We start from the raw sequence: 25,399 nt of genomic DNA, 5'->3' as shown, positions 1-25,399 counted from the left end.
TGGAACGTAGTCATATGACCACAACTAACTGGCAGGTAGGTTAGGAAAAGCAGTCTTTATCCTGGGTGGCCGTGCTTCCCTGTGAAACGTGCGTATTCCATCACGAAGGACGTGCGGATGGGTGTGGCCTGGCCTCTACCCCCCTCCTCACAGTGAAACCCCTCCTTCAGGAATATGCCCTTCTTCCGAAAAGTGAGGTCTCTGCAACTTTGTAAAAATAATTCGACACAGTATTTCTCAATGCCAACTGGAAACAATTACTGTAAGCAAGTTTTTTTCATAAAAGATCACTCCTTTGAGAATATATTTTCATATTTGTGCTTTCTTTTGACATTTTGGGAAGCAAAATTACATGCAAACATTTGTTCTGCAAACCCAATGTGTGAAGAAGCTGTGCCTCTGAGTTCCAAAATCTGTTTAGTTTGCACAGAGGCCCACGGAAAAGCATCATCTCAGCTCATGTTCCACTCTGAGGATCGTTTTCTTAATGCCACAGAAAATGGAACGCTGCTAAGGGGACACCGCTAAGAGAGGGGCCGTGGGATGACAAACTTTAAACCCCTGCGGCCCCTTACACCTGCATCTCTGTGTAAGTGGCTTCAGATCACCAGCGTTACCCCACGTGGGTTGTAAGTGCTTACCTGAATATTAAATGACAGTCAAAAATTACACATAAGGGGGCTTCCCTGGTGGCGCAGTGGTTGGGGGTCCGCCTGCCGATGCAGGGGACACGGGATCGTGCCCCAGTCCGGGAGGATCCCACATGCCACGGAGCGGCTGGGCCCGTGAGCCATGGCCGCTGAGCCTGCACGTCCGGAGCCTGTGCTCCACAACGGGAGAGGCCACAGCGCTGAGAGGCCCGCGTACCGCAAAATAAAAAAAAAATTACACATAGAATATAGAAAAATGTCAAGTATCTAGATCCTTACTTGATGTCCAATGTCCGTAACCTTGAGGAAAATGGTTTTGTCTGGAATCCAAGTGTTATAAAAATAGGACCTCTCTCTGGAAGGCCACCTGCAGAGATGGATGACCACAGGGCAAGTCCATCCTGACACGTGAGCTGAAGGAACGACGCCTGGAAACACGGCCGCGGCCTTCGCTGGTCCTGACTTGGATCCCGACCTCAGTCTCTGCGCCTCCATTTTCCTATCTATAAAATGGCCCTACTTGGCCCGAGTGTGAGGGGAAGGGGGAGGGGAGGGAGGGAAAAAGCGGTTGGGAGAGAAGGGGGAGACTGGGGAAGGTGCTGACGGGGGTGGACGAGGTCAGGGGAGCCGCCAGCCAGGGGAGAGTGGACAGAGACTCCAGGGGCATCTGGGAGCCCCGGCAGTAAGGTGGACGAGGGGCGTGGCCAGCAGTGAGATGCCCAGGAGCGTCCAGACGCCGACGGACCAGGGCCCAGCAGTGTGGGCCCCAGGACCAGCCGTGGGAGGGTGGAGAGCCCGGGGTGGCAGCGGGTCCGGGCGGCCGGGGGTGTGGCTGCGCCAGCCCTCGGAGAGGACGGACACCTCGGGCCCCTCTGCTGTCCTGCCACCTCCAGAGGGTTCTGGGCCCTCCCCGGTGCCAGAGAGCAGCCCGTGCTGAGGGCACCAAACCAACACAGGCAAGACAGTGACGCAGCTCAGGCCACCAGCACCCGGGCAGCCTGGCTCCAGCCACGGCCACGGGTGGAGCCGGCAACGAGACTTGCGCGGGCACATCCTCGCCTCTGCCAGGTCTGAGGAGGGGTAAGGGCTCTGAAATCCTCCAACAAGAGGCCAGACCTCACCTGTGTGTGCTGGTGGCTTAGCCCATGCTCGCGGAGACGCAGGCGTGAGCTCCATCCAGAACCTAGGAGACACCGACACAGCCAGGCTTTCTTTAAGGGACCACGTAACGTAAATTCCTGAGCGTGCAAAAGCAATATTTTCTTTGTGCTTCTATGCTGGACTGTGCACCTTGAATCTAAATTGAGTACAGAGAAGATGGCGCTCTTCACTGTGTACTAGACAAACCCTGCGTAATAACGCTCAACTGGCTGACGTCCATCAACATTATACTTTGATAGGTTGAAGTCCCCAAATAGGTAATATTTTCTTTCTTTTTTTTCCTCCAAATTGCATCAGTGTTGGGTTGAATAAGAAAGCACGACGGGGGATACTTCACAGCCTTAGAAACGCGGTCACACACACGGTCCCCTTCTGCCCACGTCGACACCTGTCCCCTGCCCTGGGGAGGGCCCCGGCGGGAAGGATTCAGGCCCTGCAGCCCCGTCCCCACGGCTCACGGGGGCACTGCAGCCAGGACCCCTCCCCACCTTGAACCCTCCGAGGACTGGACGGGCAGCGGGTGCCCGGAGCAGGAGAATCCTCAGTGAACTGGGTGCTTGGGTATTTTATGGCCAAATGTGTACGGAAAACTCTCCCAAAGGGATCAGCAAGGTAATGTAACAGGGAGAGTGGCGGGCGTGCAGTGAGACGAGGCCCCAGTGCAAGTGGGGCCACGAGACCCACAGAAGAACTTGCTCCAGGGCCGGGGCAGCTTGTGATTTCCTGAGCCATCCTTTGCAGACGCCGCCAGTTTGCTTCTGGACGTGGGCGTTTTGGCTGAGCTGCTTCCACCGAGGTGATAACCCCCAGCCCACGGGAAAAGGGAGCCCTGAGCCCTGACCTCTTTGGGGTGGTGGAGGGGACAGAGGCTGTATTTTATCTTTAACATCTATTCACGGATTTTGCCAAGATTGCCCAAGATTAGCTGGCCATAGTGGGCTGGATCATGCTCCCAAAAAAAGATGTGTTTAAGTCCCGACCTCTGGTACCTGTGGAAAGAGCGTGACCTTATTTGGAAACAGTGTCTTTGCAGATGTGATTAAAGTAAGACCTCCAGATGAGACCCTCCTGGATTTAGAGCAGGCCTTCCACCCAATGACTGGCGTCCTCCTAAGAGAAAGGAGAGGACGATTGGAGACCCACAGACACTGCCCTATAGCTATTAAAGAGACTGAATTTCAGTTAAAAACACTCCCAGAAAGAAAACTGCACACCCAGATGGCTTCACGGGAAATTCTACCAAATATCTAAAGAAGAGATAGTGCCAGCTCCACACACACTCCTCCAGAAATTTCAAGAGAACTGAACAACTGCTTCTAAGGCTAACGTCACTCTGATTGCATATCCAGACACGGGTGTTATAGGAAAGGAAGCAACATCCTGCGTGAATACAGATGCCAATTTTCTTTTAAAATGTTTGCAAATAGAATCCAACAACGTAAACAAAGGATAATGCATCAAGCCTAGGTGGGAGAAGACAGGGATGTCCACGGTCACCGCTTCTATTTAAAAGTATACTCAAGGGCTTCCCTGGTGGCGCAGTGGTTGAGAGTCCGCCTGCCGATGCAGGGGACGCGGGTTCGTGCCCCGGTCCGAGAAGATCCCACATCCCGCGGAGCGGCTGGGCCCGTGAGCCACGGCCGCTGAGCCTGCGCGTCCGGAGCCTGTGCTCCGCAACGAGAGAGGCCACAGCAGTGAGAGGCCCGCGTACCGCAAAAAAAAAAGTATACTCAAGACTCCAACCAGTAAGAAAGAAAGAAAAGACGTCCAAATTAGAAAGGGAAGGAGTAAAACTGTCTTTATTTGCAGAGAACGTGACTTTCTATCGAGAAAATACAGATACTAGAACTTGCAAGTGAATCTAGTTAGTTGACGACATGAAATCTGTATTAGAAATAAATTGTATTCTTATATATTAGCAGTGAACAATCAAAAATGGACATTTTTCAACAAGGATTTACTGTATAGCACAGGGAACTATATTCAATATCTTGTAATAATCTATTGATCTAATGGAAAAGAATCTGAAAATATATATTATATATACACACATAAGTGAATGACTTTGCTGTACACCTGAAACTAACACAATATTGTAAATCAACTATACTTCAATTAAAGAAAAAAATAAAGAGGGGCATTTTTAAAGTATTGTGTACAGTAGCACCAAAAATTTAAATACTTACTGAGAAGTCTGACAAAAGATATACTAGATTATACACTGAAAACTACAAAATGTTGCTGAGAGAAATTAAAGCAAACCTAAATAAATTGAGAGATAAACCATGTTCATGGATCAAAAGACTCAATACTGTTAAGGTGCTATTTCTCCCAAAACTGATGTATAAAAGCAACATAATCCTAACGAAAATGGCAGAAGGAATTTCCTGTGTAAATTCACAAGCTGGTTCTAAGATTCACATGGAAATGGAAAGGACCTAGAATAGCTGGAACAACTCGCAAAAAGAAAAACTAAGTTTGAGGACCAATGCTGACTGATGTCAAGACACATTATAAGGCTCTAGTAATCAACATGGTGTAGAATTGGCATCAAAATGGATAAATAGATCAATGCACAGAATAGACAGTCCAGAAATAGAAGCACATATATGTGGTCAGTTAACTCCCGACAAAGGTACAAAGGCAATTCCGTGGTAAAAGGATGGTCTTTACAATAAATGGTCTGGAACCATGTATGCCATGGGCAAAATATTAAAAAGGCTTATATATATATCTCACATCAAATAAAAAATGTGTTCACAATTCACATTTCACAATGATACACCTAAATGTAAAATATGAAATTATAAAACTTCTTGAAGAAAACAGGAGAAAGTATTCATGACCTTGGCTTAAGCAAGAATATTTTTAGATATAACACTGAAAAGCAGGATTCACTTAAGAAATGATAGATTAAAAAACAACCATGAAAGACAGAACTCAAAATAAATATAAATATGAACAAGTGGGGGTTTATCCAGAAATACGAGGTTGGTTTAAAATTGGAATATCAACCAATTTAATTCAACATATTAACAGGATTAAGGAGAAAAACTACGTGATAGAGCTTTGACAAAATGGCAGAAACTCTCAGCAAACTGGGAATAGAAAGGAACTTCCTCAGCTTTATTCAAGGTGGCTATGAAAACCCACAGCTAAGGTCGATACAGAATCCCTTCCCCTAAGATTGTTAACAAGGCACCACCTCTGCTCAGCATCGTGTGTACTGACGTCCTAACCAGTGAAACGAGAGAAAATAAGAACAATAGAAGACACACATGTTAAGGAGGAAAAAGCAAAACTACCTTTATTCACAGGTAGCATGACCATGAATAGGGAAAAGCCTAAGAAATCTACAAACATGCTATCAGAACGAAGAAATGAATTTAGCAAGGTTGAAGCATACAAAGTAAACACACAAAATTCAGTTGTACTTGTCTATATTAGCAACAAACCTCTAGAGACTGAAATTAAAAATCAGTCCCGGGGCTTCCCTGGTGGCGCAGTGGTTAAGAACCTGCCTGCCAATGCAGGGGACACGGGTTCGAGCCCTGGTCCGGGAGGATCCCACATGCCGTGGAGCAATTAAGCCAGAGAACCGCAACTACTGAGCCTGCACTCTAGAGCTCACGAGCCACAACTACTGAGCCCATGTGCCACAATTACTGGAGCCCGCGTGCCTAGAGCCCACGCTCCGCAACGAGAGGAGCCACCGCAATGAGAAGCCCAACGAAGCAGCAACGAAGACCCAACACAACCATCAATAAATAAATAAATAAATAAATAAATAAAAACCGTCCCATCAGTCCCATTTGGGAATTCTCTGGCTGTCCAGTGGTTGGGACTCTGCGCTTTCACTGCTGGGGCCCAGGTCCAATCCCTGGTCGGGGAACTAAGATCCCATAAGCTGAGCAGCACAGCCAAGAGAAAAAAAAAATGTCCCATTTACAACAGCATCAAAACGTAAAACAATTAGGGGCAGAATTAGAAAAACATAGGTAAGACCTATACGTGATAAGCAAAATCATGAAACATTGCTGAGAAAAATTAAAGAAAACCTAAATCAATGAGATATATACCATGCTCAGGGATAGATGACAATATTACTAAGACGTTGATTTTTCCAAATTAATCAGTAGATTCCACACGATCTCGTTAAAAATCCCAGCAGATGTTCTTGAGATATTAACAAATTGATTCTAAAATTTCTATGGGAAGTGAAAGGATCTGGAAGAGGAACAAAGTTGGAGGACTTACATTATCTAATTTCAAGGTTTAACACAAAGCTTCAGTAATCAAAGCAGTGTGATGTTAGCACAGGGGTCGATGTACAGATAAATGAAACACTGCACGGGGTCCAGAAATGGACCCCATACTCATGTCACAAAGTTGCCAAGGTAAGTCAACGGGGCAAGGATGTTCTCATCAACGATGGTGCTGGATATCCAGAGAGAAAACAATATAAGCCTCTGTCTCCACCCTCAACACAGGGCTTCACAAACATTAATTTCCAATGGAATCTAGACCTACAAGGTTAAAGCTAAAACTATAACACTTTTTTAATTAATTAATTAATTTGGCTGCATTGGGTCTTCGTTGCTGCGCGCGGGCTTTCTCTAGTTGCAGTGAGCGGGGGCTACTCTTCGTTGCAGTGCGCGGGCTTCTCATTGCGGTGGCTTCTCTTGTTGCGGAGCACGGGCTCTAGGTGCACGGGCTTCAGTAGTTGTGGCACACAGGCTCAGTAGTTGTGGCACACGGGCTTAGTTGCTCCGCGGCATGTGGTATCTTCCCGGACCAGGGCTCGAACCCATGTCCCCTGCATTGGCAGGTGGATTCTTAACCACTGTGCCACCGGGGAAGTCTGATTAAGACAATTCTTGAAGCGCCAACCGGAATTCATCCTACTGGCAACTAAGGCACATTAATCCAAAGGTACAGATGTTAGAACAGTGTGGTACCAGCATAGGAACGCACAAACCAATGGAATAAAATAGAGCATCCAGAAATAGCTTTATAAACACTTCTCTTCACGCCCAAAGCGAGACCACAAGTGGGAGACACAGATTGATCAACAGTGTTGAAAATATCGGGTTACTGTGTAAGAAGAAATATCTGTAGATGGTTAGAAACAACCGTGAAAGGCAGAACTAAAAATAAATATTAGAAGAAAATGAAAGAATGTCTCTTCCTCTCCTGTAAATAACTCTAGAATTCAAAAACTAAACAAACCAAAACTACCTCATCACCCAGGAACAGGCAGGTACCACCTGCGCTCCGTGCGTCTGGAGCGCGGGAAGTGGTTCTCTCTACATCCACCTTCACCAAACTGAGCACAGCAAGAGCGGGGAGGTGCAGGGACACAGCTGTGTCCCCAGAGCACAGCCAGCAGCTCCTGGGTCCCAGTGTCCAGGGTCCGAGGGTTCCTGGGGATTCCAGGCGACTGGCTTTAGTGGTTAAAAGACCCACCTGGTGTTTTTTCCAAAACCAAGAAACTAAGGTCCAAAATGATTGAAAGCTTTCTTTCTCCTCTAGCAAAAGGAACTGCTTATAACTGCCTGCCCGAGACCAGCTTCTCCCAACCAAGCTTCCAGAGCCCTCTGGGACTTCTGGAACATTCCATTACACTATGAAAATTGAAGCCTAGGTGTGAATGACCAGTGCAAGCCAACAAGCTTCCCAGCCCCTCTTCCGAGCCCGCAGCACCCTCCCCCCAGCCCCTACCCAGCGTTCTCAGTCCGCAAAACTGACTCCGTCCCACCCCCCCACCCCCGCCGCACAGAGGTCCCTCATCCCCAGCGGGTAACTGTCCCCCTTTCCAGCTGTAGCAGACAGGGCTCCCCATCCTGTCGCAGCCCGTCCTGTCCCTTCCCCTGATCCGGGATCCTTCAGGACTGAGATGGGACCACAGTGGGGGTTTCAACCTCCCCTGTAGGGCTGGCTTTTTGCCTCCTGCCCCCAGCCCTTCCCCAAAGAGACAGTCCTGGATCCGAACCCCTCCCCTCCCCAGGCCTCCACTTCCCTCCTACTCCTCTGTCACCCAGCTTTCCCCACGGCCCAGTGCAGGCTGGTCTCCACCACTGGCTACTGCCACTGAGTGGCCATCCCAGTTCTATCCTGGTCGGTCCTCCTGGGGGGGGCAACTCCAGAGCATCACCCCTGGCTCCCCAGCCCCGCTCTCCTGGCTGTCTTCCGCCCTCCTCGGCCACTCGGGGCCCACCAGGCTTCTGCTCATTGTCAGTGAGTGGAGCACGCCTCCCTCACCCCTTTCCCCTCACACTGCCCAGCCCCCCGCACCATCCTACCAGCTCTCCCAGCCGTCAGAGCACCTGACCACCGAACGTCCAGGAGGTCAGCAGAGGGCCAATGGCCTCAGAGGCAAAGGAGATTGAGCCCACCTGTGTCCACCAGCAAACAAGGCCCATCATGACCCCTGGGGCTTTCGTGTGGTCACAGCATGGTGGAGAAGGCAGGCACTGCTCGAGTTGCCTTTTACAGATGTGACAACCGAGGTTCTGAGGAGTGGTCACTCGCCCAGGTCGAGCATGAGGCTTTGAAGAAGTTTGGACCCAGCCCTGCACTTTCCCTTCTGTATTAACAATGCACGCAGGATGCTGGAGACTTCAGGGGAGACCACTGGACTCCCTTTTGGCCCTCCTTGCCCCAACGTCTCTCTGTCTCCATCAAAACACAGAAGGGCCCTCAGCATGGCAAGGCTTCACCACGGCATCCGTGAGGGTATTGGCTGGGTTATCAGAGGGCAGATCACTCCCTGACGTGCTGCCCAGGAGAACGCAGATGCCCCAGGAGCCCAGGCCTTTGGAGAAGGTCAGCCAGACAGCCCCAGAACGATGTGGGAAGAGCTAGGGCTCCTCCCCAAGGTTTCAGGAGTCCTTCCTCACCCACCACCCACTGCCTTCTCCTGCTCTCCGTCACCTGCCTGTCGGGGCCACAGGAGAGATGTGCGGAAACGTAGCTGTTCTTGATACTAAAGGTTTGCGGTGACTTTTTGAAATTTATAGACTTTGAACAGGGAGTTATTCTGCATTTGCCCTAGTTAGTACTGTGCCACAAATTAGGGATCCCCTGTGTACCCCCTTCACCCAAAAGAGTAATTCCAAGAACTAGAGTCCTTAGGGAATGAGAAAGATTCATCACCCCCTTCTCAAACCACTGGGTCCCTGGACCCTGAGGTCTGAGTGGACCCCGTGCGTCTGGGATGAGGCCTGCCCTCAGGGGCTCCCGGTGCAGCCCACAGCCAGGGCTGACAGGACCACGGGGCAGTGCAGCGTAGCCCATCTGGGGAGGACAGGTGAGGAGGAAGAAAAGCCAAGGGAGCTGGGTCTGGGACGGGGACCCAGTGGAACCTCTCACACGTGCGCCTGGCCAGGCGCTGCTCAACAGCGCCCCTCGGGATTTGGGCAGCTGGGGCTGCCTCCCGCGGGGACTGCTCTGGGGCTCGGCACCCACAGCCCGGGGTAGCGCGTGCCCGCCCCATCTACACGTCGCTGCACTCCTTCCGCTCCACAGGCCGCGCCCCGGCTCGGCGCCCTGAGCGGCGGAAGGGGGCAACGTGGCGGGCCGCGCCGCGCTGGGGACTCGATCTCCCCTTCTCCGGGACCAGGCCCGCCTCGTGAGTCCCTGTGGTCAGGCCACCGCGAGAGGCTCTCCGCCAGGGCCTCGGCGCCCCTCGGGACCCACGCCCAGCAGCTCCGGCTGGCACACCCGGGAGCAGCGCGCGGAGCCCTGGGCTGTCCGCGCGCGCTGGGGCGGTCTCTCCGGGCCCGCGGGGGGCGGGGCGAACAAGCACGCCCCTCACCGGTCCGCCCCGCCCACCCCGCCGGCGCCCCCCGCCCGCCCCGCCCCGCCCACGTCATGCAGCCTCCCCTCCCGCGCCTGCGCGGCCGCGCGCCTGGCCCGCTCCAGACGCCGCGCATCCTCTGCCCGCGCCCGGCGCCCCGCGCCCAGCTCTGCGCCCGGCTCCGCGACCCGCTCCTCGCCTGGCCCGGCGCCCCGCTCCCCTCGCCGCGGGCGGCGCGGCCATGAGGCTGCGGGGACGCGATCCCCGAGCCGCCCCCGCCTCCAGCGCGGGGGCCGGCGACGCGCGGCGGCTGGCGCCCCCGGGGCGGAACCCTTTCGTGCACGAGCTGCGACTCAGCGCGCTGCAGAAGGCCCAGGTGGGTGTCCGTCGTGTGCCCAGCCCGCCCCGGGCCCGGGGCCGCGCCGAGGGTCGGGGATGCGCGGCCGGAGGGGGCTGGGAAGGGGACCTTGGGCGCGGCCCAGCCCCGCGGCGCCCCGGGGCCCGCGATCGCCACACTTCCCTGCGACCCGCAGCCTGCATCCCCCGCCGTCCTCACCCCATCCCCGGTTCCCGTCACCCTGGTTCCCACCGCCAGTGCCCTGAACCTGGCTCCGCATCCCCTTTCCCCAGGTCCCTGCTCCCGGCTCCATCCCCCTCTCCCTGATCCCTGGACCCCGCAGCCCTTTGCCCTGGCCCCTGCACCCCGATGTCGTACCCGCACCCCGGTCGGTCGGCGCCGCGCGCTCTCCTGGTCCCGGCGTCCACTGCCGCCTCGTGCAGGCCCCGCGCGGTACCGGAGCGGCTCCCCCTGGATGTGACTTCGTCACTTGATGCGCTTCGTGTGGGGGGACCTCTTTGGTCACTTGAGTCAGTGCCGGCGGCAGTGGGGTGCGGGCTGTGGGCTCCCCTGGAGCTGCCGGCAGGACGGTTCTGCGCCTGCGGGTTTCCACGTTGTTTCTGAGGGACTCCCTTGGGGGTTAGTCTGCGGCCAGAGTCGGTCGCGGCCAGCCTGGTCCAGCCTGGGGTACAGCGCGCAGGCAGCCTGCTTCTGGCTCGTTTTATCTGCGGGGTGGTCTGGTCCTGGCTGAGGGACGGCGGCTGCAGGAAGCAGGGCGGCCCCTACACTTGTCCCCTGCCTTCACGTGGCTCCCGACCTGGAGGGATACTTCTCTGACCTGGTGGGATCTCTGAGCTGACCGAGAGCTGTGTCCGCATTTCTGGAGGATTGCTCACAGGAGGGCCTTTCTTTGACTCCAAAACTATGCATAGAAGCAGGGAAGTTTCAGGTCTTCAGGGGTTGTCTAGCCGGTGGGGCGCACACCTCCAACAACACCTTCTGTGGGAAGATTGAAGTTCTTTAAATGTGTAAAGTAACTCATCTGAAATCATATTAAAGTGAAAAGTTCTTGAAGTCAGTCTAAAACTGTCATTTCCCCAGATGCCTGCCTTTTCTCTAACAGCCCCCTTGGTGGGTCCGATGGTTGTCAGTGGGGAGCAGAAACGGGCAGAAGACTGGTGGGGGGGGAGAACGGAGAGCGGCAGCCCCCCTGGAGACACAGAAGGACAGGGCCGTCCCACCCCGCCTGCCGTGTGGTCCCCTGGTGCCTCCCCCCTCGTCCTCACTGGCTCACACGCCCCCTTGTCTCCCCCAGGTGGGGCTCACAGTGGCTTCCTCTGAGCTCCTGAGTGAGCCCCCGTCACTGTCACACCCCCGCCCCCTGCTTCCAGGGTCTTCCTCCCGCTGCTTAGAGCCCTCGGGAGGGGGCTCCCTGGGATGGAGCCCTGAAGCCTTCGGGTGGTTTCCGGCGCCCCCCAGGCCTGTCACCCTTGCTCCCGCTGCTGCAGAGCTGGCCCCTTTCCGCTCCTAACCCCTCTCTCCCGGCCCCTCTGCTCCTCCCTCAGGTCTGGGGCCCTGGAGGGCCTCCTCTGTGTCCCTGTCACACTGGCAGCCCCCGTTGCTGCGGGCGCACGGGGCGGGGGGGTCAGGTCTGTCCTGCCGGGGACCGTGCTCACTGCCCCAGGGGATGGAGGAGCCACACGCAGAGCCAGCTGGCTGTTGAGGGAATGAACGGGCGAAGGGACAGGTGTCAGAGCAGAGTCTGAAACCCTGACCCCCTTCAGGTGGGGGTCACAGGGTTGGGAATTGGAGGATCCCAGCTGTGGGCTGTTGTTGTCTCAGCATCTGGATGAGTTCAGAAGAAGAACAGGTGTGTGAGAAAAAAAGAACAGGTGGGTGGCATGTTTTCACCTGCCTCCAAGGGAGGGATACTTTGTTTGTACCTTGTTGCAGTGTTTCAGAGGCCGGGTCAGAATAATCTTGGTGTATTTGTAACAAAGTCCTGTTTCTGCCCAGGGGCCTGAGGCCCCAGGTGTAGTCTGTACTCTCCAATTTCCAAGATCGGCTCTGCAGAGGCATTTTGCTTTTTACCAGCAATGTTCTGCAAAACGTTCCCCCTTTACCATACTTTGTTATGGTAAAGTTTGAGCAGAGTGGACTTGGCCTATCCGAGCAAAGAAGGCCCACCTCCCGAAATCAGTACATAAATGGACCCTGCAATGTCCGAGCCCCCCGGGGGCCGCTCAGAAGCTCACGTAAATTCTGAGTTGACATAGAACGGTAAGTGTGCCTATATTTACCTGCTGGCCTTTGCTGTAGGGGAGGGGCTGCTGCGCGTCTGGGGATTAATGACCAGTTGGCCCATCTGTCATTTAACTGCAGCTTTAGTGAGGAGCTTAAGCATCTCTTTGGACAGAAAACAACATGTTAAGACCTGAAAAACCATGAAGAGTGGAATATCACATCGTCACCCCGTGATTTGGAGTCAGGCGGTGGGTCAATGTCACCGGGTGTTTGTGTACTTCCCGCTGGAAGCCGCGGGTGTGAGCACATCCCCTCCAGCTCTGGTGCTTCCCCATTTGTGAACCCCTGAACCAGTGTCACCGAGAGTTTACTTCCTGGAGAGCAGCCTGGTTTCCCAAACACCTTGGAACTGAGCCCTCGGAGGGAGAGGCCCTGCGTGCACCCCTCCCCCGGTCCAGTCCTCAGAGAGGATCACAGGAGGGGTGACTCCAGGGACAGACCTGTTGGGCAGCCTGCGTGGAGTCTAATCACCCACAAGTGGGCGATCTTTTTCTCCAAGTTCTGATCCAAATGCCCGAGTCTGGGGCTCGGTCTGGATGCCGAGTTAGGGGCAGCCGCTCTGGGGCAGGAAGCCCGCGCCCCACACACTCCCCAGCCACTCAAGGGAAGGCTGCTGTTTACATCCATCGTGGCCCCACACGTACACACACCAGGCCCACCTGCACGCCCTCATGACCCGCAAGTCTGCGTGCTCCACGCAGGAGACTCCACAGTGAGCAGCTCTTCATCCAACCCCTCCCACAGCCCCAGCGCTGTGCCTGGTGGCGGGGTCGGGGGGTCGGTGGTGGGGGGACGGATGAATGGGGAGGTGGCCCGGCCTAAAGCCGGTGCTCTTGAGGGGCTGGCGATAATAGAAACTGGGAACAGGAGATGGAGGCCCTCCAGGAGAGCATGTGTCCTGTGGAAGGGGCAGGCTGTGTCCCTGGGGATCTGGGAGGCCAAGGCCCAGAGTCCCCTTCTGAGGACTACTGAGGACCCGGCAGCACGGCCCTGGAAGGCAGGCGGGTGGAGGATCGGGGGCCGTGTCCTCATGTCCAGGTGAGGAAGCCAAGGCCCAGGTCCTGTGCTGTCCCCGGACTCCGGGCAGCGCGGGCTGGCTCAGGGCAGATGTCTGACCCGCCGCTTCTCTTACAGCTCACCGGGAGTCTCCTGTAATCTGCTCCTAATTTTCTGGAAGGATGCACGTGTGAAACTCCGTGGTGGTTAACGTTGAGGAATGAGACGGGGGATTCAAGGGTGCGGGATCCGACTTCTCATTTGTTGCGTTCTTCTGCGCTGAAGTGGGACACACACACACACGCACGTGCACACAGTTTCCTCTTACACTCGCTTTAATTTCTTAGTGCTGAGCAAAGCACAGTCTTATTTCTCATTTTCACAAAGCAGGATTTTGTCCCTGAGAGTGGGCCCGGCCCGCCCCGGCCCCGCAGTCCCGGGGACCGTCTGAGGAGGTGATCTGTGGGCTCCTGTACCCAGCGAGTCTCAGCACGGCCTCCAGGAGCCTCTGTCACGAAGCCGGGCCCTGCCCACCTGCCCCCGGGCTGTCACCACACAGCCAGGACAAAGGCCACCATCCCCAGCGGGCGAGGCCCCAGCCCACTTCTCGTGGGATCGCTGCAGGTTAGCCTTGGTGTTTCCGTGTCCCGTAAACCTTTAGTCTTGCTGTGAGTTATTCTGAAATGAGCCCAGAGGAAAGCGTGTGTTTGGAAATACCCTGTGGAAATGCGGTAGCGGGTTTGTTCTCAAGTCCAAGTCACCGCTCGGCCGTCAGTGCGAGGTTTGCAGTAATTTGCTCATTCACACGTTCCTTGGTGTTTTGACCACGTTCCAGCCTTGTGGGCCGGGCTGTAACCGTGGCTGAATACCCTTCGTCACTGCGCACACGGCTGCCGGCCTCCGGGCCCCCCTTGGGCACAGCATCCTCGGTGGCGCTCCGCAGGGGTCCTGGATGGGGGCCGAGCCGAGGCGCCTGGGACTGCAGCCTGTGTACCCCTGACTTGTGTTTCCATGTTAGACCCAGAGGAGTGAGTTATTTTCCCTAAAAAGTTAGTTGCCACTTAAGAGCTTTTTACACTACATCTTTCACGCTTTTAACCTTTCAGTCCCCTGGAGCTGGGCCTCACCTTGCAGGGTCGTGCTCGGGGTCCTGAGGTCCGGCTGGGGAGGACGGGCCACCCGGCGGGCCCTGCTACTCCTTGCCACCCGAGGAGCCCGGGAGCACAGAGCGACCTCAGTGCCCGAGACAGCGGGGATGCCGCTGGGCTGGACCAGGCACTGAACGCCCGCCCCGAGGCGGGGGTCTGTTCGCTGGCCCGGGAGGGGTACCGGCTGTCCCACGTACAGAGCGAGCGACAGAACCTCCTTTCGGAGCAGCAGATATTTCTGACCAAGAGGGCAGAGCCGGTGGCCGCTTTTGTTTGTGGGCCTCATAACCTGCACGTCCTCACTGGGTCTCTCCAGCTGGACGCCCGGTCCCCCACCCTGGCTCCCTTCCTTCGGCTGGTTGCTGGCCTGCGACCACCCGGCACGAGGGGGTTGATGTGGGATGTGGAGCCCCTCGTCCCTCCCCCCAGAGTAGCCGGGGCCACTCTGCTTCCAGCCTCCCCGCAGGGCAGTGGTCTCCCCGCAGTGCAGTGGTCTCCCCGCAGGGCAGTGGTCTCCCCGCAGGGCAGTGGTCTCCCCGCAGTGCGGTGGTCTCCCGCAGTGCGGTGGTCTCCCGGCTGCCTGGCCCGGCCCCGCCCTCTCCTTCCATCACTGCCTCACCTGTACCTGGTCCTCAGGAGCTGTCCGACCGGTCACCTCCCCGCTTCCCCAGGCTGCTCAGAGGAGTGACTGCCTGGCTGGGGGACAGGCTGCCCCAGGCTCCTCCCCACTCCTGCTACCCTGAGCAGCCCCAGGGCCCAGTGCCGGGCCCAGCCCAGCCCATGACGATGGAACTGGCGGGCCAGGGGCTACCTGCAACCAGGGCGGGGGGGTGGGCAGAGCTGGGGTGTTCTGGGGGGCTGCCTGCTGCTCGGGGAGGTCCAGAACGTACCCGTGGGTCGCCTTGCAGCTAGAGGGGCCGTCCCAGAGCTGGGACTAGAGCCAGGATGTGGTTGGGGGGAACCCCTTGCAGTTGGGGGTAGGGCCAGGATGTTCCCTGGGGCTCCCCACAGCCGCGGGCCTGGAGGCAGAATTTTGGTGAGGGGCCTCCAGCCGTCGGGCTGGGGTTGAGCTGGGATGTCCTGGGGGTGCTCTCGGTACCTGAGGGTGGGGTGAGTAGGAGGTGCCCAGCTGGGGGGCTGCCTGCAGCTGGGAGCCCCAGAGGGCCCGAGGCTGCTGGAGAGGCTCCCACAGCAGGGGTACCAGGACACTCTGGCCAGGGCCCTGCCGCTTCCTGCAGGTATTTGCTGAACAGGTGGAAGCAGCGGGAAATGCTGCAGGTCTGGAATTTCGAGATTCTCTTCTTCAAACCCTGCAGTAAGGGCCCTGGAGATAAGGGATTTCCTTGAGCCACAAGCCAGGGTGGGTCTGACGTCTGGGCGGCTCTGAACTGAGTGAGCAGGGGCCAGCGAGGAGCCTCTCAGGCCCGTTCTGTGCGGTGGGCGGGGGGGGGGGGCTCCTTTGTCATCAGGGTTCTCACAGCTTCCTCCATCCCTGCCTTGGGGACCGCCCCAGGCCCCCCTTCCCGTGTGTCCTGCCCCTGTTGGCCGCCCACCGGGCGTGGTAGGATGCTCGAGAAGGGGTGCAGGCAGGGGCCGGCCGCGAGAGCCCAGAGGGCAGGGACCGCCGTGTCCTGCGACACAGCCAGGGGTTCATGGCCACCTGTGGTGAGCCAGCCAGTCGGCAGACATTACCTCTGGGCCCTGGCACTCACTCGGGTGGCACCCTTTGGCCCAGTGTGTTGTTTGTGGACACAGAGGTGCCCCGCCTCAGCTGCCCCCCTCCCCCCTCCCGTGTTTCTCAGCCCCTCGGGGAGACATTCTCGAGGACCAGGCTGCTGGTAGTGCCGGTGGGGTGGGCCCTGCACCCCGGTGCCTGAGCCTCGGCACCTTTGTGTGGGACTTGCAGCCCCCTGGGTCCGCTTCTGCAAGTGGGGAGCTCGGAGCCTTGGAAGCTCCCTTTCTGCAGACACAGAATTACCGGGTGTCCTAACCCCACAGGAGAGATGCCTGGGGAAGGAGGTCAGGTGTCGCCGAGTTCCTGAACCAGCACTTGCTTTGGGATCTGAGCCTCGTGCTGGTGGAGCGTCCGCCCCAGAAGTCTTACACCTCCCAGCCTTTCTGCTGCTGCCCATCCGTCCTTCCCACAGAAGGGCTCCAGCCTGGGGTTTGGTTTACTGTGAATTTCACAGCTGGAGACCGCAGATCACAATCACGGGGACCCCGGGACAGCGCTCTGGTCTCCAGCAGAGCGGTCCTGAAAACCCGGAGGAGATGAGATTTGGTACAAAACTTGGGTGCGTCGGAGGAGGAATGAGGAGGGCCAGGGAGGGTGCAGGCAAGACCCAGAGGCCAGCCCGGCGGGCGCCGGCGGCCAGAAGCAGGGGCGGGGCACCGGCTGTGGGCGCCCCCACGTGTCCGCCCTGCCCCTCCAGACCCAGCCTCCCCTCCCACACGTGGGAGGCTCTCCCCCTGCACTTCCTTCCGGCTTTGCTCAAATCCCACCAGTTATTATCCTAGGGGCCTTTCTCAATTGCCCTGGAGACCCGGAGTCCACGTGGCAGGCTGCTCCCGGTGTCCCAAGCGTCCACTGCCCTGGCCTCCCGGGTGGGCCCCTCTGCCATCTGCTGGGACGTCCTGAGGCCTCCAGCCTGGCCTGAGTGCCCTGCCCGGCCTCCTGCAGGCCCCCAGGCCTGCGATCTCTGCTGCACTGCCCCTCCATGCTGACCGCTGACCCTGGGGCTGCCTTCCCACCTCCTTTGCCTGCGGACCATGGGCCCCACCACCCCTGGCATGCCCCGGCCCCGTGAAAGGCCAGTGTGAGTGCCGCAGCCAGACGCAGGCCGAGCCCGGCAGGATCAGCTGATGTGAAGACTTCGACCTGCCCCCTGGAGCCCTCGGACCCTGGCTGGGAGGAGGAAGGGCCAGTGTGTGGTTCTCCTTGCCGCCTGGGCCGCAGGGCGTCACGCTTAGGGTGCCCTCCGACCAAGTGGCTCTGGTCGCTCAAAGAGCTGCGCAGGCGTTCACTGCGGCCCCACGAGATCACCCCGTCAGCTGTGGTTGAAAACGGTGAATATGGTCATCTAGGAAAATCGCTCTGCGTTGGACCGCGGGACAGAGTTGTAAACTCGGTGATTACCGAAAGACACTCATTTTGCAGGAGGCTCCAGATGAGGCAACACGCGCTAACACTTGAGTTGAAAGCTCTCGAATAGAGATCACCGGGATGGCGGGGAAGTTGGGCCTGCTTGAGAGTTTGAAAGAAAAAAATAGCTCTTTAGAAAAGCTATATTTAATTTTAGATTTGAGTGGGAGAGCTAGGAAGAAATAGCTTCTATACACAGTAAGCATGGGCTCTGGAAGGAGAGTTTTCCCGAGCGGAGGCACAGATTATCCTAATAGACACACAGGTAGATGGAGAACCTCAGAGGTCAGGCCGTGGAGGCCTGAGGTCAAGAAGACAGTCACACCTTAGCAAGAAAGAGACACATGAGTCCAGTGTGAATTTGGGCACAGGATTTATGTAGATGGGCAAACCCCCAAAAGAAGCCCGGGTACCCAATAAACATAAAGTGCTCCATAAGCACAGGACAGGACCTGGGCCCCTGGGCCCCCACTAGCCATTCCCCCCTCGCCGATGACCCCTTGGATCTCTGGCCACACTTAGTGTTTTACCTGATGGTAAAGAGAAGCCTCTTCTGGAGAGCAGCTGTGTGCGTGACAAGGTCCAGGGAACAGCCACGGTTCAGAACGCCAGCCTTTTCTCTGTTTCGCTTTTGCTTTCAAGTATTTTAACTATTCGAATTAGTTGGGAAAAGGGCTGCTTATCTCCTGTTTGAAGGCAGCGTATGACTTGGACCGGAAGGCATTTTATATTTAAGGAAGGTGTTTTGCTGATGGGGGTGAGCAGAGGGGATGGTTGATTTGCTAGCTTTGCATCTCAGGCATCAGGTCCAGAGCTGGTACTTCTCCGTCCCAGCTGTAACCTCCAAGGGCCTGTGGCTTCACTGTGCCGGCTTGTAAGACTCCGTGGCAATAACTGTGCATTTTCTAAGAAACATAAATAAAGTTAGATGTGTCTTTTTCTCCCTCGCCGCTGCGTCCAGCAGGTGGAGGGTTCCCTCGAGGTTCTGCCGGCTTCCTGCCCAAGCGAGGCTGGGGTGCGGCCACCGGCTGCCCAGGGCATCAGGTGTCACCTTGGCAGTTTTAGCATCTTCTGTCTACTCTAAAGTGGGATTCTCAAAAACAGCTGGCTTTATAGTTTGTTTGTTTGTTTTAATACATGTAAGTAACAGCAAAGAAAAGATTGATTCCCTAGGTGAGGCTTTCCTGTGCTTCTCCCACGTGCCTTGGAGATCTTTCTGCAGAATTTGCGACTCTCATTTCTAACTTGCTCCACGTGGAACAGCTTGGAGGTGACCAGGACCAGGCTCCCAGGAGAGCACAAGACCAGCCCCAGAACGCACTGCTCCCTCCCCTTCTGCCCCAGCTGTGCTTGTCTCCAGAGGTGAGCTCTGTGCCCCACTGGGACCGCAGCTGACCTGTCTCGGGAGGCTCCTCCGGGTCAGGTCCAAGGCGCCTGTCTGACTCCCTCACTCCTCACCCTCTGGCCCTCGTCTGTGGCCGAGGGGTGAGAGGGTGCTGGACCTGGCCCTGCAGCTTGGGGAAGGACCCCCTGGGCAGGGAGGTGCAGGGAGATGGAGGAAGGAGGCCAGTGTGTCCGGCAGCGCCCATGAGGGAGCCTGGGGTCAAAGGGTGACTCTGCAGCCGTGCAGAACTCTGAGCCCCGATCTGTTTTGGAGGCAGAGCCAGTAGGAGTTGGTAAGAAAGAGAGGTGGCGAGTGTGACTCCCAGGTGTGTGTCCAGGAACAGGCAGGTGGGCGGGGCCAGCTTGGGTGTCCCTTTGGGGGTTGTTGCCAGCTCTCCCGTTGATGCCTCTGGAGCGCTGGGCAGCTGGGACGTCAGTGTAGGGGCCTCGTCCGCATCAGGCCAGGGTCCGAGAATGTGAGGGTGCTCACGGGAGGGAGTGGGGTCCCAGGCCTGGGCTCCCCCGCCCCCTCCGCCGTCAGGGCAGCCCCTTCTCGTCCAGGCTGCTCCTCAAAACTTGGCTTTGCTCCCACTGGCGGCTGACCTTGGGAAGCCGCCCCGCCTCCTGGCCGGGCCTCAGTTTCCCCGCCCGCCTGAGCCCATGCACTGTGGGTGCGTTCTCTCTCTGGGGGGTGGCCTGCACCCTGCCTTCCCTGGAAGGATCATCGCTGACGCCCCCTCTGGCGGCCTGCCTGCGTCCTGCACGGGGTGCCCACACTGTTTGGGAGGGTGAACTGATTTGCGGGGAGTTGACGGTCGTGTTCCTGGCGCTGCTTCCTTGCACCCTGTGAGCTGGTGAGCCATCGCCGTGGTTCCCTGCACCCGTGCCGGGTCTCCTGGCCTCTGGCACTTCCTGCGGCCACCAGTCAGCCCAGCGCCTGCGTCCTGGGGTCCCATCCTCGTCGGTTTGGGGAGACCCACAGGGCAGGGCACCTTTTGTCCTTCACACCTGCGATCTGGGCACCCTGGATGCTGGCTCCGTGCGCCCCAGGCCCCTGTGCTGGCAGTGCCTGTAGCACCCCCGTTAAGCCAGGCTTCACCTACCCCTCAACGCCACCACCGTGACTGGCCTATTTTCTGTGTGCTCACCGAGGTCCGCCATCCTTGAAAACACTTCATTCCAGGTTGTGAAGTCATCTAATTGGCTTGCACAGGTCTGTCCCGTCTTGTTTCGTGCCTTTTTTACCGACTGTCGCCCTGGGATGTGTCCGCTGTGTCCCGTGTAATTCATCGCTCCTCCCCTGGCTGGCCCCTGGTGTCTGTCACAGGGGTGACCTTCAGCTCACCTGTCCCCCGGTGGCGCCCTGGGTGGCATCCAGCTCCACGGCTACCAGCAGCACGCCCATGGGAGCAGCCCCTGGGGAGCGGGGCCCGCCAGCTGGCCCGGTGCCCACGCACAGTTCCCCACCCCTCACCCCGAGTTGTCACCTGCAGCACAGAGGCTCCAGCACCGTCCTCACGGCCTGGGGACCAACTCTGAGCTGTGGTTATTCCCAGAAACTCAGGAGCACGTGGACTCCAGCAGAACCAGTGGGCCCTGGGCTCTGCACTCAGTGTCCTTGTGGGCAGTGGTGCAGAGCTCTTGGCCACATGACGTCAGGGGCCAACACGTCTGATGGTCCACATCTGTTCTATCAGTTCATGGATCTTACCCACTGCCCGAGGATGGTTTGTGGTGACTGTGGTAGATCGAGCACCCAGCGCACGAGGGCAAAGTCTATTCCTTTTTTTCTTTTCTTAAGTCCTGCTAGGATTTTTTTTTTAATTTATTTTATTTATATATTTTTGGCTGTGTTGGGTCTTCGTTGCTGCGTGCAGGCTTTCTCTAGCTGCGGCGAGCCGGGGCTACTCTTCATTGTGGTGCGCGGGCTTCTCATTGCGGTGGCTTCTCTTGTTGCAGAGCATGGTCTCTAGGTGTGCAGGCTTCAGTAGTTGTGGCACATGGGCTCAGTAGTTGTGGCACATGGGCTCAGTAGTTGTGGCACACGGGCTCAGTAGTTGTGGCACACGGGCTTAGTCGCTCCGCGGCATGTGGGATCTTCCTGGACCAGGGCTCAAACCCGTATCCCCTGCATTGGCAAGTGGATTATTAACCACTGCGCCACCAGGGAAATCCCTCTTTCTATTTCTATCAGCGTGATTTTCAGGAACTTTCTGAGAAAAGAGATAATGGCTGAGGATGTGGGCTCAGCGCCGGGTTTGTGTGGCCAGCTGGCTCTGTGTGTGCTTGCTTATTACATTTTCTTTCATCATAGGAGGGAGTGAATTTCCCTCCAGCCTCCTGGTGAATGCGGTTCCTTTGGAATGGCGGGATTTCTTCCCATGATGAAAGCGCTGGCATTGGAAGGCAGCTTCGGGAGAGTCTTCCTGTGCCTGCCGGTCAGCATGCTGACGGTCCCAACGTGCTGGCACCCAGCATCTGGAGTGTCTGCTCTGCCTGTAACGCGGCCGCTGTGTTCTCCAAGCTGCTGACACCGATTCCCTAGCGCTGTCCTGGCCGCACGTGTCGTGTCGGGGTCTCGCACGGCTGACCGGGGTCCCTCAGCAGGCATGTGCTCGAGGGCACAGGCATCGCAGCCCCCTGGGGCCTGTCCTCCCTGGGCGAGGGCCTGGGTCTCTCTAGAGATCTTGTCTCTTAAGTAACGCATTATGTTTCCTCGTTGGTTGTGAAACATAAGGCACTTGGACCAACTTGCACGTGGGTGATACCAACGGCCTTGGTGGCCTTGGCAAGGAGGAGGGGTGATTGCCGGGCTGGTCTGAGCCGGGCTTTGGAACCTCAGGTGCTGCACCTGGAGAGTTCTGGACCTGTGGATTCGATGAATTCAGTGGGAACTGGAGACTGTTTACATCCAAAGCGAAATTGTCACTTTCACAGTTCTTATCACAGGAAGTGTCAAAAATACAGCAAATGTTTTTGCTTAGGGCCGCGGTAACAAAGCACCACAGAGGGTCCGGCTTAAACCACAGGAATTTATTCCTCCCATTCTCAAGGCTGGAAGCTGAGATCCGGTGTCACAGGTCTGGCTCCTCCTGAGGCCTCTCTCCCTGACGTGTAGACGGCCGTCTTCTCCGTGTCCTCCTGTGGTCCTCCCTCCATGCATGCCTGTGTCCTGATCTCCTCTTCTTATGAGGACCCCGGTCACATGGGATTAGGGCCCACCTTAGTGACCTCATGTACCTTAATCACTTCTTTAAAGGACGGACCTCCAAAGACAGTCACATTTTGAGGTGCTGGGGGTTCAGACTCCAATACATGAATTTGGGGGACACAGTTCAGCCCCTGACACCAAAGCAGAGGAAACGTAACGAGCCGCCCCCTCTCCCCACCTCAGCAGTCCCCCCTTACAGCCCCTCTGGGCCCACTGACACCCCCTCTTCTCCCACCAGTGATTTGCAAGCAGAGCCCAGACTTCGTCATTTCACCAGTAGCAATCCCGTGGGTATCTGCCGCTCAAGGACAAAGACGCTGGCACCCGCTGTGCAGGCCACTGTCACCTGTCACCCCGGCTCCGGGGCGAGGGCGGGTTCTTGGCTACAACCATGCCAGCCCACACCCCTTCCCCCACGCTCCCCCCTCCCCCGGCACACACTCTGATCAGAGGGTCCCCGTCCAGCCTGTCGTCTTGGTTTTCTTCCTACAGTGTATTTGGTGCATCTGTGTCTCCTGGCCTTCCTTTTGCCGACTGCGTGCTGGTCATCCGTGTCTTCTGGAAGCTGGTGGCTTGATCCACAACTAGAGAGATCCCATTCCTGTCGGGCACGCCCAGCCCCGCCCACCTGCTGGTCTGCGTCTGGGCAGGACCCTCTGTCACGCACACGTGCCTGGATGGTGGGTTCTGGACGCCTGTGCGAGCCCTTCGTGGACGCCCCCACGGACACGCCCCCTCCACCCCTTGGCTGTCCCGAGGGACAGTCTCACGGGACAGGCAGCACGAAGCTTGACATTGCCCCTAGGCCAGTGCCACGATCAGGAGATGGTTTCGTAGGGTCGTCCAAAGGCAACCAGGGAGGCTGAGGCATGTGTGTGAGCGTGTATAAGTAGAGGTGTGGGTGAGGGTGTGCGTGGACGTGAGCGTGTGCCCTGAGGCGTGCGGGCGTGAGGCTCCCATCACGCGTGGCTCTTCCTGTGTGCGTTCCAGTGCACCATGTGCTTGGGGCCCTGGGTCCTTTGGGCAGGAAGTGGTGCCTTGGGCCCGGATGGATCACCGCCTGGACCCGCTCTGCTGGGGCTCGTGCTGAAGTGTGCGGGGCAAGAGTGGGCAGTGCACCTTCAGGTCTGGGTTGAGCCGGCTGCCCGACGACACGGACGTGCAGAGGACTCGCATGTCTGTGTCTGTGCCTGTTAAACCCCTTTTCCATGGGATGGTTTCTCGTAGACAACTTCTAATGGCTTAATCCAAGTAGCTCAGCTGGGCACTCATTGCACGTCACCCTCAAGGGTTGTGTTACAAGCCCTCATGTGGCCCTTGAGAAGGGTGACCATACAGTTGACTTGGCACTTTTGAGGGTGATGGGCCCCCGATGATGGCCCAGGGCCGAAGCTGTGGGCAACATCTCAGGAAACCGGTCCCCCCTGCCCCCGTGGGCTCCCGAAGGGACCCGCCTCCTCCAAGCAATTTCCATGGCCCCCGCGTGCTTCCTGCCCACCCTGCCCCCCGACCCCGGCCCCGGCAGGGCCGGGGCGGGTCCATGGCTCAGGCTGCATTCCGTTGGTACCTGCCCATCTCGTCTGTGGGAGGCCTGCCTGTTTGCTGAGGGTCGAGGCTGTGTGGTCACTCACACGTCCTTTCCCCACTGGCTGCAAAACTCAGACACCAGGACCGTCTCCCCGATGCACACAGAGCGGGCACAGAGATGCATCCTCTCAGAGGCAAATGTGGTCACACGTCTTGTCCACGGGGAGTGGCCGGTGAGCCAGCTTGCGGGACGTCATCCGCTCATCAACCAGCAATTTGAACCGTGGCACTTGCCCCGACTCCAGGGTCACCCCTTCAAGCCTCGTCATCACCCCAGTTGGTCCGGACAGACTGGGGTGCTGCCTCCCCGGGGCCTCAGAAGCCGTGGGGAAACTGGGTGCTCTTTCTGGAGCCCTGAGATCTGTTGTTCTCTTCTGTTACCTGCAGTAGCAGCCGTCCTGGCCATGGAATGTGGCTGCACAGCCGGGGCGTGTCCGCGACCTATGAGTGCTCTGAGCATGCTGGCCCCGGAGCTCCTGTCTGGTGCTTTGCTGCCTGTTCATTCTGTCTATGGCACGGGCACCGGCTTCAGGGTCCATTTATGGGGACACACCGCAAAGTATCCAGTGACTCAGCTGCCCTGCAACCTGGAGGAGCAGCGGCCACGGCTCATAGGACGAGCGGGTACGCGGGGCTCCCAGCACAGCCCCCGGAGCCGGAGTTCTGGGCCGTCGAGGTGACAGGCAGACCGAGAGGCAGCGCCCCGCCAGCGAGGAGCTGGGGTGTCTCTGCCCTTCCTCTGCAGCAAAGTTACAACAGCAAGGATGGAAGAGGATATGTTTTGAAATGAAGGAAAGGCTACATTTTAAAACCTGTGGGATTGAATTAAAGTCCTTAGAGAAAGCTGCCTTCTCCATGTGAATTTGGGGGAAATAAGGTATTTCTGAAAATATGCTCCAGGCTCTTCCCTCAAGAAGTTAGAAAGAACATTAGGGTACACTCAGAGTGGAAGAGAGAGGCCCCTGTAAGATACAAAATTAATGCGACTGAATAGGTCACAGCAGAGATAAGGAACAAATGCACAAGTGGTTCTGTAAACAGATTAGCGAAGGGGAGGGCTGTCTGTCAGCACGGGCCGAAGGGTCTCAGAAGCACAAACGCTATGAACAACGATGCTGTAGATCAGGGCAGCGGTTCTCACGATTATCCTGAAAACGCACCATGGGGAATCGGGTGGGAGGAGAAGCCTGCTGAGGACGCCCAGAGATTTCCTCCCTGACAGAAACACAAATAACTCCAGAAAATAGGAAATCTAGATAAACAATGAAAAGCATTGGAACAGCCATCAGGAAGCTCCGTAGGAATTCCTCCGACGAGGTGGGCTGGTGTCTGGCGTGGTGACCGCAGGACCCGAGGACGGCGGTGCGGAGGACGTGGCCAGGCTCGCCTTCCAGACGCGTGTTGGCAAACAAACCTGGCGAGGCCTTAAGAGAGGTGGCTTCCCAGCGCCGGAACCGAGGTTGTGACACCAGAGAAGCCGTGACTGCCGTGGGTCACGTGGACAGGGTGACAGATGAGCACGTAATTATCCCGCAGGGAAGACTTGTGGTGACATTCACCCCGTTCACGCTGACCCCAAAACAAGACGCGTAGAAAACCCGGGGTGGGAGGCACGTTCCCGCCAGCACATCCCTGCTCTGTCTGACCCCCCCCCACACCATTTAACAGGAAGCATTGTCACC

General features: G+C 57.1%; 1 protein-coding gene across 2 annotated transcripts in view; it reads left to right on the top strand.

Moving 5' to 3' along the window:
- Positions 1-9,713: 9,713 nt before the first annotated feature.
- LPCAT1 (lysophosphatidylcholine acyltransferase 1) overlaps positions 9,714-25,399 on the top strand; it is a 40,878-nt gene continuing 25,192 nt past the window's right edge. Inside the window, exons 1-2 of one of the 2 annotated variants that reach the window (XM_022581339.3) lie at positions 9,894-9,985; positions 22,623-22,810. In XM_022581339.3, coding sequence (XP_022437047.2) covers positions 22,808-22,810 — 3 coding nt within the window. In that variant the 5' untranslated portion in view covers positions 9,894-9,985; positions 22,623-22,807. Of the gene's footprint in view, positions 9,986-22,622; positions 22,811-25,399 lie in introns of both variants that reach the window. The other variant, XM_022581334.3, reaches the window with a different exon arrangement.

Source organism: Delphinapterus leucas, chromosome 3 (genome assembly GCF_059928025.1).
Source record: "Delphinapterus leucas isolate spDelLeu-1000000601 "Yukka" chromosome 3, BTC_Dleu_Yukka2, whole genome shotgun sequence".
In the NCBI taxonomy this organism is placed as follows: Eukaryota; Metazoa; Chordata; class Mammalia; order Artiodactyla; family Monodontidae; genus Delphinapterus; species Delphinapterus leucas.
Note: the sequence above shows the minus strand (reverse complement) of the source record. Positions and strands in the feature narration are given on the sequence as shown.